This window comes from Lissotriton helveticus, chromosome 3_1 (assembly GCF_964261635.1).
Source record: "Lissotriton helveticus chromosome 3_1, aLisHel1.1, whole genome shotgun sequence".
Lineage (NCBI taxonomy): Eukaryota > Metazoa > Chordata > Amphibia > Caudata > Salamandridae > Lissotriton > Lissotriton helveticus.
Window position 1 is genome coordinate 238,978,750 of NC_136061.1, and position 16,257 is coordinate 238,995,006.

A 16,257-nucleotide genomic window follows, 5' to 3' on the forward strand; every position below is an offset into this window, starting at 1 on the left:
ATTTTCGATTCCAGTTATTATAAGGTCCTCTGGTTTCTGAGGTGTTATATTTGTTTTTTTCATATAAGACTCTGGAACACTTCTTTCTTGAATTTGACTTCAGAAGTCCTGATCTTGTTTTGTGCAACCTTGACCACTTACATTATCTATATCTGTAATTTGTGTTTAGTGCACCTGCAGCCTCAGGACTGCTCCAAAGCACTAGCTAGGGTTTGGTCCTGAGAATAGGGTTAACATAGGTACAACAGGTACTGAGAATGTATCAGTTAAAAATCGGTTAGTCTATAGAAAGTTTTCAAGATATTTGGCATACATTTTAGAGTCCACTTTGTGGTGGAGAATTCATGGGAAGAGACTACCACAAGTATAAGCCTGGCATGTGGCATGATCGCTTATTAAAACATGTCTAACATCAATGTGAAGCGATGACCTGTTCTGGGCCCAGCTGTAGCCTTTATTTAGGCCTACCTGCATCTCCACTGAGGCAGTGCATCTAGAATGCTACAACCCAGCATTTCACTGATACTTAGATCCCTTCTTTGGCTCCTACTGCCATGGATTGCTCATCTGAAGGCGCTATGCATTGTGCACCATACCAATTTTTAGTGTCATTCTCTTTACTCCCCATCTGCATCTTGATCTGTGAATTTATAAATAGATAGAGACATGAGCTCCAATGCTTTAATTTATGTGCTTCAGCAAAATAGGGTGCGGGCAATCTGAAGCCCATATTTAATTAAATAATCGAAGATCATTTTAGATTTTGAAAACAGCTCTTTCCATTTTAAAGCCATGCTGTAATTTACAATTGCTGCTTCCTATTGTTGGTTTCTGACAGACTTCCATGTCAAGATGCTACACTCTTAGCACTTATGCCCTCAATGTTCTAACATTTGAAAACTACCATCCCAATAGCAAACAGTTTGCCGGCCAGTTGCTTGCACAGGCAGGGGCCAGACCTGGGATGGAGGCGACCCCCTCTTTTACCTCTGTTTAAAGACTTCACAAACTATTAATTCACCCCTATTTCGTAGCGTCCTTACCCTTGTCGCGATCCACCTCTTCGAAGCTTTGATGGGGCCGAACTCCAAAACATTTTGCTCTAGAGGAAGAAGGGGGGGCGTTTTATCACAAAGTTTAAAGGCCACTGCCCTAGATAGTTCAAGATGCCCTGGGTGTCTGCACAGTTAGCAGGAAAAAAGTTATTCTGACCAATGGTTTGGACATCCATAAATGTCTGCCAGATGGTCCACCTGACAGGCAGATTTCTTCCTGGGAGAAGAACAATATTTATTTATCAGTCTGCACGTCATCAGTTACTTCCCGCACCAATCTGCCACTACTTGGCAGAAGGAGTTTTGCTATAGAAACATCCCACCACCCTCAATTCAGTGCTTTACCTCCAACAAAGGCTATTTCCTATTTAGAGGTATTGTTTACCATCAGTCAGACTGCATTTAGCCTCTCCCAAGATGCTTCTAGAGATTGCGATTATATGCAAAGCTGTGCAGACCACTGTGGGTCAGTGTCTCTCATCTCCTTGAAGACATCCAACCCCCTATGCTGGGATCTGCAGATCTCCAACCTCAGATCCATCTTGCTAGTGTGAGGGCACCACTGCACTGCACACAGACTCACCCTAAACGAGAGACAACCATGTGGACACAGTGCTCTCTTCAATCAATGCTACATTGTGTGAACGGTTGGGTGAGGGACCCCCACCTCACAGGGCCTGTATCGGAGTTTCCCAGTGAATGAGGTCAAGGAATCACTGGGGTATGGAGTGCTGACTCGGTATGGTACTTCCTCATAATACATGATGCAGTCACACAGTAAAGAACTATTATCTGGTCCTTTCCTGCATGGTTATCTCTGATTCCAGGAACGTTTCTGGTTCCACTTACCACCTTCTCAGAACAGGTGTTAAAGGGCTCCCGGGAGGGGGAGAGGGGCAAAGTGGGTTGCTGTGATGTCATGAGGGTGTCTGGCCAGGGAAGGCTAAGAGACTCGAGGGAAAGGAGCATTCCACTCTTCCTAAATATATCTTTTGAATTATAAACCCCATGTTAGAAGTTCACGTTTGAATTTAAAAAATGGATTAAAAAAAAATAAAAAATAAAACTTAAAAAAAATAAAATTAAGACAGCAGGGATCAGAAATCTTGAAAACTATACTTTATTTTTAACAGCCGGGGTTACAAAACATAAGCAACTTTGTGGTGTATAGATAACTTCAGTGTTCACTAAAAACCTCTTTTAAATATCTATCGAATCAGTTCACGTTGAAATGACATTTGTGCAGTAAGTATGAACCGAACAGTCTTAAAAACGAGGTGGTGTACAAAATGGAAAAAGAACAGTTTTTAAGTTTAAGTACCAATATAATTTTAACTTCAACAATAATAGAATACATGAAAAATAAACTGCACATAAGGTAGGGCATCAAAAATACAGAGCAAATCTTAGGGACGACAGTTCTGGAACATGCATTTGTGTGCAATTCTGGTCATGGAGTCACCGGGTTGTTGGGTGATGATTGCAGGTTTGCTTTGATTTATTATTCAGGCAATAGCTAGAGCCGACGTGACAAATGGTTCACAAAGCTAAAGTTATGCTGGATTTTCAGGATAACCACTGACTATGTAAATGATTTTCATGTATATTCAATGCGTCTTGTTTATGTCATGCAACCAGGGCCAGCTCTACAAGGCGGCACCAGATAACTCCAACAACCAGCAGCAAAAGTCTGCCATATATGATGCCCCATAGGAAGGCATCACCTGAGGCAGCGAGAATGTTTGTCCAAGCCCTGAATTGACCTAACACATATAAACCAAAAGGGTCAGTGTACATACATGGGGTGGCATGTTGGTAAGATTAATTGCACACATTTGTGACTGGGTGAAATGCAGGGAAAGGGTACATGGGGTGAAGGAGTTTAGTATCAAGGCCAGCTATAAAACATATTCATATATTGAATGCCACCGTATAGAAATACTCTAGATAGCACACAATGCCACAGGACCATATTAATGTCAGATGCACACTAAAAACATTCTGATACCTCAACATTTCTTCCTCTGTGCCTAGTCCCTCATAGTCACTAAGAAGTTCCAGGTTTGTGGATGAATTTAAAATAAATTTTCTATTTTCCTTTTCATTTTACCCAATTAGAATCAAAATCAGTTTAGTTCACGGAATGTTAAAAAAGAGAAAATTACAGAGATACACATCCACCCCCTTTTCTAAGCCACATAACTCACTCACACATCACTAATAATAAGGATTTAGAAACAGAGATCATTTGGAATGTTTTACAGACAACAGACCATGATTCAGTTATACCCAAAGTGTTTACATTTTAATATGTTGTTTCTTTATTAATTCAAGCATTCAAACTCCCAGTTCCGGTCCCCTTCAAATATTTATCAACCAATAACTAGCTGTCATGATTGCTGAACCCTTTCCTTATTAACCAGGTACAATAAAGGCACTTCCTTTATGCTTGCACGTATTGCAGTACAACATCGCCGTCCACCTCCAATTGGTCGATCTGCTGGAAATGGGGCACTCGGTGGTTGTAGTTGAAGAGGTGCTGGCCATTGACAGTCACTGAGAAGCAATGGTGTTCACATGAGATTACAATCTGCAACAGAAAGAAAGATCTATGAGGGTTTACTCATAATCAAGACCATTACTCCCTCCTGTTTTAGAATGCCCTAAAGGTAAGAAGAAGAAAGTTATTCAATTGTGACAGTGGAAAACAGACACTGGAGATGGCAGATGTGCACTGTGGCCTATTGGTCACCTTCATCATGTTAAGTCTTACAGACTCCACCTATGTTTGAACAAAAACAAAATTCCACGATATGCGATTTTTAGATGCAACCACTAGTGGTAGACTAATGTACAACAGTAAGTGTACAATAGGTGCAGGCTGCATAATGGAATAGCAGGCTCAATTCCTAGCTTATCTGCTATTAGAACTTTGGAATGTTGAGCTCTCCATTGAAGACAATGAAATGAGCAAGCAGCTTGGGCCTTTAACACTGGAGTGGGTCTTTAATCGCTGGTAGAGCCCGCTATTGCAAGCTCTAAAGCTATATTGTGTAAGTATTCCAACATTTATTTTAGGTATTCTGTATAGAATAAAAGGAAGAAATACATTAAATACAGTAGAAAGAAGTAGAATAAAGCAAACATGGAGCAAGAAAGAGAGCCACGAAGGACACACTAAGTAAAGATGGGAAAGAAGAAGATGTGTTAAGGGGAGAGTAATTAAAGTAAATACAGCGTTGAAAAAAAGTAAACAATGCAGAGCAGGAACAGAGGAGCACATCGAAGCAAAGATAGGCAGAGGGAAGTAGAGATTTAAGAATAGACTGCAAAAGGTGTAGGAAGAGCAAAGGAAAAGGATTTACATCAATGTATGCACTGCTGTGCTTTTAGTTGCCCATGCTACACTGCCGTAAGAAAGTTCTGCAATACTGTTTGATGGTATGCCGGCATGTTTGACCAAAATTCCGGGACTCTTGGGGATGGGGCTATTTTGTAGATTGTGAATATTGTCAAGTTGGTAATGTTTACTGGGCATACGCTACACTGCCCGCAGATAGTTTATTATGAAAATATAAATAAAGATATATAAAAAAGAAGACAAGATGGACATAGTTGAGAGAAAAGCACAGGGAAAGGATTGTGTATTTTAAGGGCTTCATCTTTGAGGTATCACAGAAAGAGGCAAATTAATTTCATTTACCCGGCGCTCACTTGTTCAATTCAGTGGCAAAACGATGCTAGAGGGAGACCCCTGCATAGTTCATGGAGGGGGGCCCCGTAAGGTCTGGACCCAGTCACGAGCTCTTAGGCCCGCTCGTGTAAAGTGCCGAGGGGGCCACTGAGCTCTGGACCCCCTGCACCTCAGGCTATTGGTACACCACTGGCTCAAGTGTTCAAAAATATGCCTTGTAGAAACTAAACTAGTATCGCCAAGCAATGTTTGCAGAGACCCTGCAAACAACAATGAATTGGTAATGATATTAGGTCTCAGTGGTGGGGCTCTTTAGCATTGTGCTCAAATGATTGACCACTCCAGACCCAGCATCAGTTTATCTCATCTCAGAACACACAACTATTTTACTTCCATCTATCTCCCTCAATCACATTACCTATGGTGGAATGGAAGCAAAGATCTGAAGACGGAAAAGTGATAGATGGAAGTAAGGGAGGACGTGTACAGGGGAAGAACCGATGTATAGCTGCTCAACAAAAACCATGAGGGCCTCAAAAGCCAAAGAAATGTGAATTGTATTAGGCTGCCATTAGGGCTAGTGGAGAGTGTGCTGGACAATCCTCTTAAAGCATAGCTACTAGATGGTGTGCTTGGATCCTCCTACCAACATCCTCTATTTTCTTGTCCGTCCACTTCCTCATTTAACCACATTAGTTGTGCTGATTGTTATTTAATACATGTATATTGCCCTGTGACCTTAAGATATTGTTATTCTCCCACATTTATCTCACCATAAAGCCCTGCCCTTTACAAAAGGGCATTGCTCCTCCACGCTCCTCTGATCCCCAGTTGTTGTTCAGGTAACTGTTTCGAACAATCGCGTTCTCATCAAAGCGCGGGTTCAGATGGAAGGCAATGCCGCCATGGAACTTCAGGTTGACAGTAAACCTTCAATACAATCAGACCATTGGTTAAGCATTGTTTTACGGTAGGGAGTGTTCTACTTTGCAGTGAACTAAGACGCTACAATGAGTCCCACTACCCCGGATGCCAAACTTCTCTCGTATCACAGGGCCTTGACTGCAGATAGTTGTGCATAATGAGCATAGTCTACTTGACTGTTCTTTTGAAAGCAAATGTTGCATAACCTTAAGGTGTAAAAACTTAATAAACATTAACCCCCATTAACATGAAATATAAATATTATTCATGCAGTAGAATACATTGCTTGCTTATATAAGAGAACCATTTATGAAATATTCATCTGGTATTGGAGTTGGGCTAACTCTAAAAAAGGAAAATTTCGTAAAAAGCAATTCAGAAAAGCAAAATAGGGAAATTCACTGGAAATATGTCACTCTAAATGCAGTTTTTTTATTAAGACTTTAGCACTACTACTACTACTACTACAAGAAATGCCAAATATGTAGACCATTGCCAACATGATATTGATAGACCGCAATACCAAAAATGCCCTTCTAGTAGCAGCAGCTCGACCTTAGCTCCCCCACCACTAATGCAATGCACTTGGCATCACACATTGACTCACATAAGACATCATTTATGACATCATCGCCGATTGGCTAGCACTGTTTAAAGTGAAGCATCCCAGTAAAGCACATTTACTTCGATATTTTGAAAATCCGTAAATCATATTTCACTGAAACAAAAAGTACATCATTGTTCACAGATATCCAAATAATTCTGGGGCATCTGAAATGTAACAACATGTGTCAAAGTGACAGTGTGCATAGTTTTCGGTGTAAGGATCCTCAGGGCTGGTTTACCTCTTAGCATGGTGCGGAATGGTCCCGGAAATTGTGATTACTTTAGAAGGGTAGCAACCCCCATTGAGGTGTGAGTGGTACGGCACGGGCTACAAAAAAAAGTGGGTAAAAATGAAACAAAGAGAAGACTGATATAATTCATGCAGATCCAGAAGAACTAATAGTTAAACCATGTGAGATGTTCATTTTGCTGGCAAGCAATCAAATATATATTAATCACAAAAATAAGAACAAATATAGCACATATTAATTAATTGTTCAATTTGATTTAATCCGGTTAATGTTATGGCTCTAAAGCTTAGCATGGCTGTCCTACTATTACTTGGTTAGCAACTTATATTATGTATTTTAATAGGAGTACGTCTGTACCAGAAACCTTGCTCCACAGGACAGTAGAAAATGAGTATTTGCCTACACGGTGATGCCTCGCAACCAAGCAATATTTTTTTCTGAAAGGCTATTTTCTGGGAAGGTTATTTTCCTGTTTTAGTAGCTAGAGCAGTGTGTGCACCACTGCATGCCAGTCATCCCTGCCCCTCAGTCTCCTGCAGTTTCCCACCTTTAACTAGTAGTTGTACGCAGAGCCTTGATACCCAAAGGCGAATCAGTGAATCTCTGATCTCATGAGTTGCAACAAATGATGTTATGCACTTGCATCGAGACCTTGAAATTTGGAATGAATGTTTGGAATGAATGATATGGAGTCTGATTCTTTTTAGGCCAAGCAATAATTGATATTGGAACTTCTGCAGTCTCATCATTATTTGTCAAACTCATGCTTTGGGTATTGAATTAGGTACTGTAACAATAACTAAACTTTCACTCTAGATGTACTTGCTCAGCAGGTCTCTTAATAGGAATAGTTAATCTTCTGAACAGCTTGAAGTCAAAGTTGATTATTTCAATTGCATTGTTAATACAGAATTGCAAAATGTAAGCTGCTGACATATATACACGACCGCTGCAGTTAATAAAGTGCGGAGGCAAACTGTTGAAAGGTTAAAGTTATTGTGCTTCACGTGTCATTGTTTTGTTGTCGAGTCTCCCTGTTAAGACTCTCTCATAATTTTTGTCAGTGTTTTAAATGGATACTTAACTATATAAACACAGGCAGAGCAGTTTTTGCAGTTAACAGTTGAAAAAGTGTTAATTGCATACAGACTACTTCAGGTGCTCCTTCCTTGACATCTTGCCTCCTTTCTAGAAGTTCTGTCTTCTAAATGACAGGAGACTGCTCTGTGGTACATTACTGATAGGTCTTAGGTGTGACAGTAAAGTGTCAAACAGACCTATTGCTAACCATATATAGCGAGTGGTCTTTGGGTCCATTGGCTCTGTTGGACCTGCCTCTTTCGGTCACTGGTTTGAGACTTTGTCAATCACAGGATTAGAGTGTTCATCTCTCATCTAATGCTGCTAGCTACTTGGGTGTACCCTTCCAACTCTACTCTAGTGCTTGCATTAAACCTCATGAGCAACTATTTTACAACAATAGCCCTCTCTGTCCCTGCCTGATGGCTCCCTCCCACCAGTGTGCTTGGCTCTAATGTGCTAGCAAAGCATGGGTTAGCACATTAAACCCAGGCATATTGGCATTTCCAATGCTCATTTCATTTTGTTTTCAAGTTCAAGTTAATCCCTGCACCCTGTGGTAGGCACGGGGTGCAGGGATCAACAGGGGGCACCATAGGTGCCCCCTTTGCCTCCAACCAGAGGTCATGCACGCAAGGGGACCCTCCTGGGGGCCCTTAAAGTCAAGTTCCGACAGCCTTTCTGTCTGAAAGGATGACACAGAAAGGCTACTGAAACCCAACATCATAATCTGATGGGCGGAAAGAGCCGCCCTTAGGATTACTGGCCGCATTCCAACAGCGGACGAGCTCTCCGAGCCTGCCGGAAGCCAGCGGTAATAACTGTCCAGATTCCTTTCTGGCCGCCTCCCTTGTAATGAGGCGGCTGGAAAGGAATCTGACCGGCATATTACGATGCATTCGGAAAGGCTCTGACCAACGGTCGGAGCCTTTTCCAACATCATCGTAAATGGCCCCCAAGGTGTTAAGTTTTTAGATCAAATGTTTCACTTGACTGTCGCTTGGATGTGGACAACTACTTTAAGGATGACCTTGTGTTTGGGAGCAGTTTTGTTACTAAGGACATAGCAAACCTGAAATCTCATAAAAATATATGGACCAGTGCAATTTGTATTTTTGCAATGGACCACTTCTGGTAACAATGAGGAGGTCACATTTTGACATTACGTTTTTGTCACATCTGTGTTTTTGGTTATTATATACAAACACCAAACACTGACAAGCTTCAAATAAGCTTGATGAAAATTAGAAAAATAATTATTGTCATGACTAGAATGGTAATGTGAAGTCTGATCTCTTCTCAAAAGATAGAAACAAAAACATGGTGGCTAGCCCACATGAAAAGAGGCAATGACCTTTCAAATTAATTAAAGGTTCTTACACATTGTTGGCAATGCGGTGGAAATTGCGGAGTTGGATATGGCTATAAGAGGTGAAAAATAAAAGAAACAAATGTTAGTTTTAATGTATGACAGAGTACTGCATCAAGGTTACTGTATGAAATCAACATACACTTTTCGAAATCAGAATGTTTTGGCTGGAATGCACTATGTTACAGCGACAATAAGCATTCACTTATATACTGGAAAAAATACACCAGAGCTATTTACAACTTGCTGACACTCCGTCTCCCACATGTAAGCAATCATTAGAGTGTGTGCAAATTTTTATACTTTGTTGTTCCACAAATATGCAAAGAACTTGATGAACTTTACAGCCAGGTTAGGCATGTGATGTAAATGTGAGAGCCTTTGTTTTAATGGTGGTACGAATAACTCATAATCAAAAGACTAAAGTGGATAACAGCCTAATGGGGATTCATAGAGAAAATGAATCCTGCACGATTCTACCGACAACCTCCCTGCTCTTACCAACTTTTCTATAAATGTTTTCTTCCACCAACCTTAACACATCTATGTATAACTATTGAGTCCCCCTTACGCCCCGCCCAGACCTTTTTTACTTTCCAAGCTTACTTACAAGCACAACATTCCTCCTAATCATATACCACATTTTTGTGATTAAAGTAGGATACTTTTAAATCTGGTTTGAAGATGCTTTGTAGCGTAAGGGCTACAAATTCATCTCAGCGCTGAACACTATTCCCACAAAAAGAAGACCATGCTTTAGCCATGATATTACCTAATGACTCTAAATTATTTGTATAGAATTTCTAACTGGTTTTCCTTTACAGAATGTAGAACAGAATAAAAAAAATAAAGTAAAAGAACAGAGATTTGTTAACTTTCTTTCGCCAGGAAGGCATCATGAGCCACATGTACGAAGCATTTCTGCGGTCGGAAACGGACGATCAGGCCTTTACCGACCACGAAAATGCTTTTACGTGGCTTTTCATAGCCTTATACATATGTGCCCCTTTCACGCAGAAAACTATGTGAAAGGGGTGGTCCATGGTATTGCTGGGGGCTTTAGCAGCAACATCCATGGCTTTTTGCCACTGCCCCAGATTTACAAGAAATTGTAAGTCTGAGGCAGCGCCAAAAACGTACGCCTGCCAATGAGAGGCGTAATGGAGGCACAGCGATGAGAAATATCTTTATTTCTCCTTGTTTTTTTTCCTCTTTCTATGTGTGCTTCATTCTGCAGCACACTTAGTGTGTGTTTTTGTGCACGAAAGTTTCCCTTCCTGCACAAAAATAATCATCCCGCAACACAGGCACCCTTGGACCATGGGGCAAAGTTGACTGCATTGGCGCACGGCAGCCCATTGTGCGTTGGCGCAGGAGAATAGATAAGGTGCATTCCTGCCCTTTTCTTTTGCCATAGGGCAGCGCAGCAGCAAGGCCTGCTGCGCTGCCCTACGGCAAAACCCATAAATGAGGCGCTGAAGATTTTGTGCTGCAGATCTATTAAGCAACAAACCACGCACCATTTACTTTTCTTAAACTCTGAGAGTGGGATACAATATAGTTGTGTGTCATTTCTCTCTTCACTATGATTGTATAAAAGGTTAAAATTATGAAATTATGGTACACATCTGCCTGGAATATCCAAATAACACTCTACGCTCAGCAATACACTTTGTGCATAAACTATTGGATGAATTTATCTCTGAGGGCAGTGTTAATGCACAAACTATATCTCTCAAGCTGACTTTGTAAACTTGTGCAAAAACACTACTAAACCCATACAACACAAAACGTAACCAAGTGCTAGTAATGAAACCTAAATAACATGCTAACTCAAAGAAAGCAGGTGAGGGTTGGTGATACTACTGCGCATATATTTCTCCAACATGGCAGCATTCTCTGAAAGCTGAAGTGTGCTCTATAAGGAAGGAATTTCGTGGAAGTATGTTTTTAGCATTTCAACATATCCTAGAATACTAAAAATATTAATTTAGAACTGTAACTTACATTGAACGATCCTCCCGGAGGGCACGTAGAAGGTGGGAAAGATGGAGGGAACCCCTGTGAGGGAAACAAAAAGGATTATCAGTTTACTATACTCCAAATCGTTGGTATTGGTGGTTTCTGAGGCTCTCCCAGATCTAGCTGGGTGATGAAGGGCCAGGTACTGCTTCCCAAAGCACTCATTGCATAGTCACCGAGACAAGGTTGTCTATACCTAAGCATAAAAAGCACATTTCATACCCATTGTGGAAGAGCGTTGAAAGGAAGATGTAAGACTAGATGCCCTCAAGCTGGAAATCTATGGACACAACTTACTGATGCGGAAGGACAGAAAGAATACCACAGGACTGTCCCTTCCATGTCTGTAGTGCAATTACTGCAGCAGCAGAGGACTACAGCCCAGTACACACAGGCCAGTGATAAAGGGGAGGTCCGCTTTGCAGTGACAGCCTCTCAGTAATAAGAAATCATTTTCTTTGCAACTGATCCTATTCACATGATCTTCAGCTTCCATCAGTGCTGGATTGCTTGGCTGGCTTGCAGAACCAGTTAAAACCGCCCCTTATACCCAACCCCAGGTGCTTAATTTGAGCCGGTGGTTGCCAGTGGTGCCCATCGGCACTTATTTTTTTTGACGCAACTTATTGTTGATACAAAGGGGACAGAATGAGGAAGAGATAGGTGGAACAATCATCACAAATGGGTTATGCGGTGACCTGCAAAAGTGAGATTAATATGCAGGGAGTGTCTAGTAGCTGATTAAAGAGGCATGAGGTGGATACAAGACTATGCAGCCTAGGTTTGTAGTTCGATACTATTTAATAGCAGAGGCCCTGGGCTTCTGAGCAGAGGTTTGGGCAACAACACTCATTATTTTACAAATTAAGCACTGACCAACGATGGAGAATGATTGATTTTTTAAAAAACTTTTTTTAATTGCTGTTTCAGTTTATCATACGAATGAAAACAACTTGTATCTGGGATTACCCGACGGCAAATGAAGGGACTACCAAAAACATATCTATCTATTTGGACAAAGTTTGATTAAATATCCTGCATCATAAGAGTCATGAGAGGTCTTGATTCTAATGAAGCACCGATTGTGTGTAGGGGGTTGCAGAGCGCAGTGATGGATCCGATGGACAACATCATGAGTGCTGTGGGGTTTCCGCTGAGCCGTGTGGAATCTGAGGGGGCAGATAGGGAGAAAGGTCGGCCAACATATGTCAGATGATACTTATGAGCAGCACTTATAAAAAGCGATGCCATTGAGTCATTGGCACACATTTCTATCCTACCGAATTTAAACATCTCAATTAAGTGCAGGACTGGATCCCAAACAGACCTCAGTTACTATGGGGAGAGTAATGTCCATGGGTTGGATGCATACCTTAGGATTTGTTATGTTTATGACAGGTCAGTCATTTCCCTACTTTCACATTGTCCAGATTGCCAGGTATCTCCACTTTTCCTCTATTCTAGGCCACTAGAAGCAATCTCAGCTATGGCATATTTCATGAAACTTCTTCTTATTCCTTCCTGGTGTCCCCTAACAGAGAAGGAGTGACAAGTCATCCCCCTCCTGCTAGCTGTTTGGACGGCCCTTGGCCGTGAGCATCTGCATGTAAGGCACAGCACTGTTATCTTCCTACCTGCTGGAGAGGTGTATAGGCTCAGTGACCCGATAAGGCTCCTGCAACAATTTCTGCTAATTTCCATTGATGGAGCGTTCTTATTGAAGAGCCCTCACCTTATTCTGTGATGTGAAACTAGTATAACTATCTCAATTCAAGGCTGGCCTCTGCCCCAAACATCAACAACCGTTCTAGCAATGTCCAGGGTGCCGGTTACCCTTTTGTGCAGCATTATTTTGGTATCATCAGACCAGCGTTAACTTTTACTATACCAGACACAATGGTCTGCCTTGCTGTATAGCAAGTTCAGCAAGATTTGCCAATACTTTATGACTGATAGAGGCGAGTGTTTTCACCGTGGTGGTCCATAGGCTGTATAGATCAATCTCTTATACATTACTCATGAGTTGAATTTTCTCACATGACGGGAGGGTTTAAAATGGGTCTCCTTTTAGTACCAGAGTAAGATTGTTTTACAAATTCTATAATAAACTAGTCAGATATTAGCTACAATGGCTTCAAAGAGGTTTTCGGTGCACACAATGTGTTGATGATTTTTTGCACATCATATTCAGCGTGCCATTCTAACAGTGAATAGAAACGGGTAGAGAATCCAATTAGATGCATACTTTTGGTTCAAGCAGGTTATATGATCCTAACTGTTTTAATCTACACACAAAATACAAACACATTTTGAAACCTTTATCGAAAGTGAACAGTATGCAGCCATTCAGAATACTGGACGTAACAACCCGTTGCCTGTATTCTAGGTTTAGGGCCCCAAAACATCAACTCTGCTTGGCCTTGCTATGGCTCCCATTTAGAGAGGACCTGGCCTTGCACTTTGGTATAGAGGTCACTTGTGCAGCAGAGCCAAGACTTACTTGCTTGTGGCTGGTCCCTGCCTGTAATGATACAGAAGAGCTAAAAGACGATGGAATGGTATGCGGCCCAGAGTAATTACCAGCAGCTGAAATTAATTCAAGCATTCCATCCATCATGTTTTGTGCTGTGTAGGGACATTTTATTTATCAAAGTCAGGATATGTTAGGGGAATACTAATAGCCTTATTTTTCAGATGAAAAATGAACTTACTCTGTAGGTTTTACAGACCTTATCTACAACTATACTAAATTAAATCACCCTGTATTTTTCTTCTACATGATGGAGCACTTGGGGTGCAGGCAGATCGACAATTCCTTAGTCACCTGCCAGTCCTAAGACAGAGAGAGGAGCCGGCTTTATGTGTGTGACGAATCAGCATCTGTCCATCTCGCTTGGATGACAAGGAAGGGGGCATATATTTTTTAAGGGGACGTGTGGAGTTTCTGCAAAAAACATGGCAGTCACTGCTCCAGCAAATAATGGAATTTTGCTCTGAAGAAATCTGCTCCTTGTCAAAAAGGTAAAGAGATGTAGGAAAATGTGCTACCTTGGTGTCTAAAGATCAGTGAGGCCTTCTAATATATGTTTTTGGGAGGTTGGAGATCAAGCAAGCAATTGTAATGCATGCTCTTAAACAGGAAATGATGTGTAAATGGCAATTATCTGCATCAGTGAACCTGGCAGGTAGAAGCTCAATGGTCAGATTCCCTCAATCAGGACAAACAGAAACGTTGAGGATGGACATGTGGAATCAAACCCTCAGAGCCTGGCTACCCCTCCAATCACTTATTGACTGTCTCTGGCTTTGACCCTCTACAGTGCTCAGTTGCCTTTAGGCTATATGTGCACTATATAAATACCACACACAAAACATCTATTAAAATATTTTAATGGAATGTCCTTCTACATCCAAAAGAACACAACTAGGTGAATAAGCTTCTCATGTAAAAGCATTAGAGTTAGCAACAATGTATTCCACTTACCCCAGGACCCTGAAAAGACACATTTTCCAATTCCACATGTCCAGTTATGTGCACGGCGTTAACTCTATGGAGCGGAATCCGGTGCTTGTACTCCACAAAATGTTTTCCGTTGACGGACACCTAGAAGACAAAAATACGTACGTCGTTACTGGGATGGAGAACTCCGGCACTATCCCTTGTGTGTGACAAAATCGAACAAACATGTCTGCAAAGAATAGGGGAAATATCAAATATTAATGTCTAGAAACAACATCCGAGGCAGAAATAACGGTGCAGGCATGTAAACGCAAGAGATCAGTGAAACTAGGGAAAGAGGGTAGAAGTAAAGTATAACCTCAGATTTTTTTTCCAGGAGGAACAGTAAATGAAAAGTCATTGAAATGCCATTGGGGACTAGAAAAAAAGAGAGTGTTGGAGAAATTTGTGAGTGGGCAGTGTATTTTAGGAGAGAGCAGAAGGAGGAACAAAGTTAGACATCTAGCATGACGCCTTCAGATCTCAGCAATTCATTATTCCCAGCCTTGTGCTAACCGTGGTCCAACACAAGTTTTCTCAATGGAAGCTCTCAACCCACTCGGTGCTGTGTACACCCCTCCTTAGTGTTGACTTTATTCTTAAACATCTGTATCAGGTAGAAGTAAAAAAGAGGAAAGAAAAAAGGCCAAGGTGGCAAAGTTTGGAAAAGTTATTAAACAACAAGGACACTACCTATTCACAGGCATCGACGGGAGGGTAAAACAGGTCCCTGCAGCCCCTCTGGTGCAGTTGTTCTCCAGTACTTCAGGGGCCCCAACCCTTCAAGGGACTCCATGTAGCACAAGGCCTATGAATATCAGTGAGATATGGGAGTCTTAGGGGTCCCGCATCACACTCAGAAGGGGCGTCCCATCATTTTCTGTTACGCCATTGGACAGCAATCCCTCTCCTTAAAATAATCAACGGCTCACTCTTTGGTAGCCTGCTTGAGCTCAAAGCATAAAAGCTGCAGGACATAGAATGAGGTGCAAGATACAGTACGAAGTAATTTATAACAATGAAAAATTGAATATAATGAAAAAAGAAACTCCAAAAATAATAGAAAATGTGCTTGGCACAGATAAAACAAGACTATCTCAAGACATTTTATCAATCAGTTGTAAAGAAAATGTATAGACAAGTGACAAATGAAAGCATTTAGATTAGGGCAGAAAATGGATATTCGGCAAAAATTGGGGCTATATAGATTAATCAATCTTCTGAATGTGTGCCTCATTTTGAACAGAGGACAACTAGAGGAAACAACCATAGGCACAAAAATATCAATATCAGTAGGAACAGTCTTCAGTGTCAACCCATCGAGCTCTTGGCCTCCTGTTGTCTTGGAGAGTGTTTACCAATGACTCTTGCTCACTCTTATCTAGGTAAATGGACAAGCATTCTCCAGTGCTGCTTCTCAGTTGAACTAGCTCAGCCAACCTGATCTGGAGAAAAGTTAGACTTTTTTCTGAAATCTACCAGCCACTACATGCCAAAATTTAGTCAATTCTCCAAAAGTATTTAGTTTGTGAGCCCGCAGAATGCCACACTTTTATACAAAATGAAGCTTTGGTATTGATGAAGATTAGAAGCCTTTAAGGGTACCTCTCTGACTCAGGTTAACTACCTTGAGATAGAGAGACAAAATTGATTTTTTTTAAAAGGACGGCGCCTGACACATACATGTTTTTCACTAACTCTTTCTTGGCACCAGTAGCTAGGAGTCCTTCTTGGCACCGGGAGTTAATCATTCCTCT

General features: G+C 41.2%; 1 protein-coding gene across 3 annotated transcripts in view; it reads right to left on the minus strand.

The window, feature by feature from the left end:
• Positions 1-2,159: 2,159 nt before the first annotated feature.
• The window catches only part of LOC144822333 (galectin-9-like), a 52,852-nt gene continuing 38,754 nt past the window's right edge, over positions 2,160-16,257 (minus strand). For 2 of the 3 annotated variants that reach the window (XM_078679703.1, XM_078679704.1), the window contains 6 exons: positions 14,486-14,605; positions 10,987-11,040; positions 8,991-9,032; positions 6,519-6,607; positions 5,523-5,679; positions 2,160-3,645 (listed from right to left, as the gene is read on the minus strand). In XM_078679703.1, coding sequence (XP_078535829.1) covers positions 3,499-3,645; positions 5,523-5,679; positions 6,519-6,607; positions 8,991-9,032; positions 10,987-11,040; positions 14,486-14,605 — 609 coding nt within the window. In that variant the 3' untranslated portion in view covers positions 2,160-3,498. The remainder of the gene's footprint in view (positions 3,646-5,522; positions 5,680-6,518; positions 6,608-8,990; positions 9,033-10,986; positions 11,041-14,485; positions 14,606-16,257) is intronic. The other variant, XM_078679705.1, reaches the window with a different exon arrangement.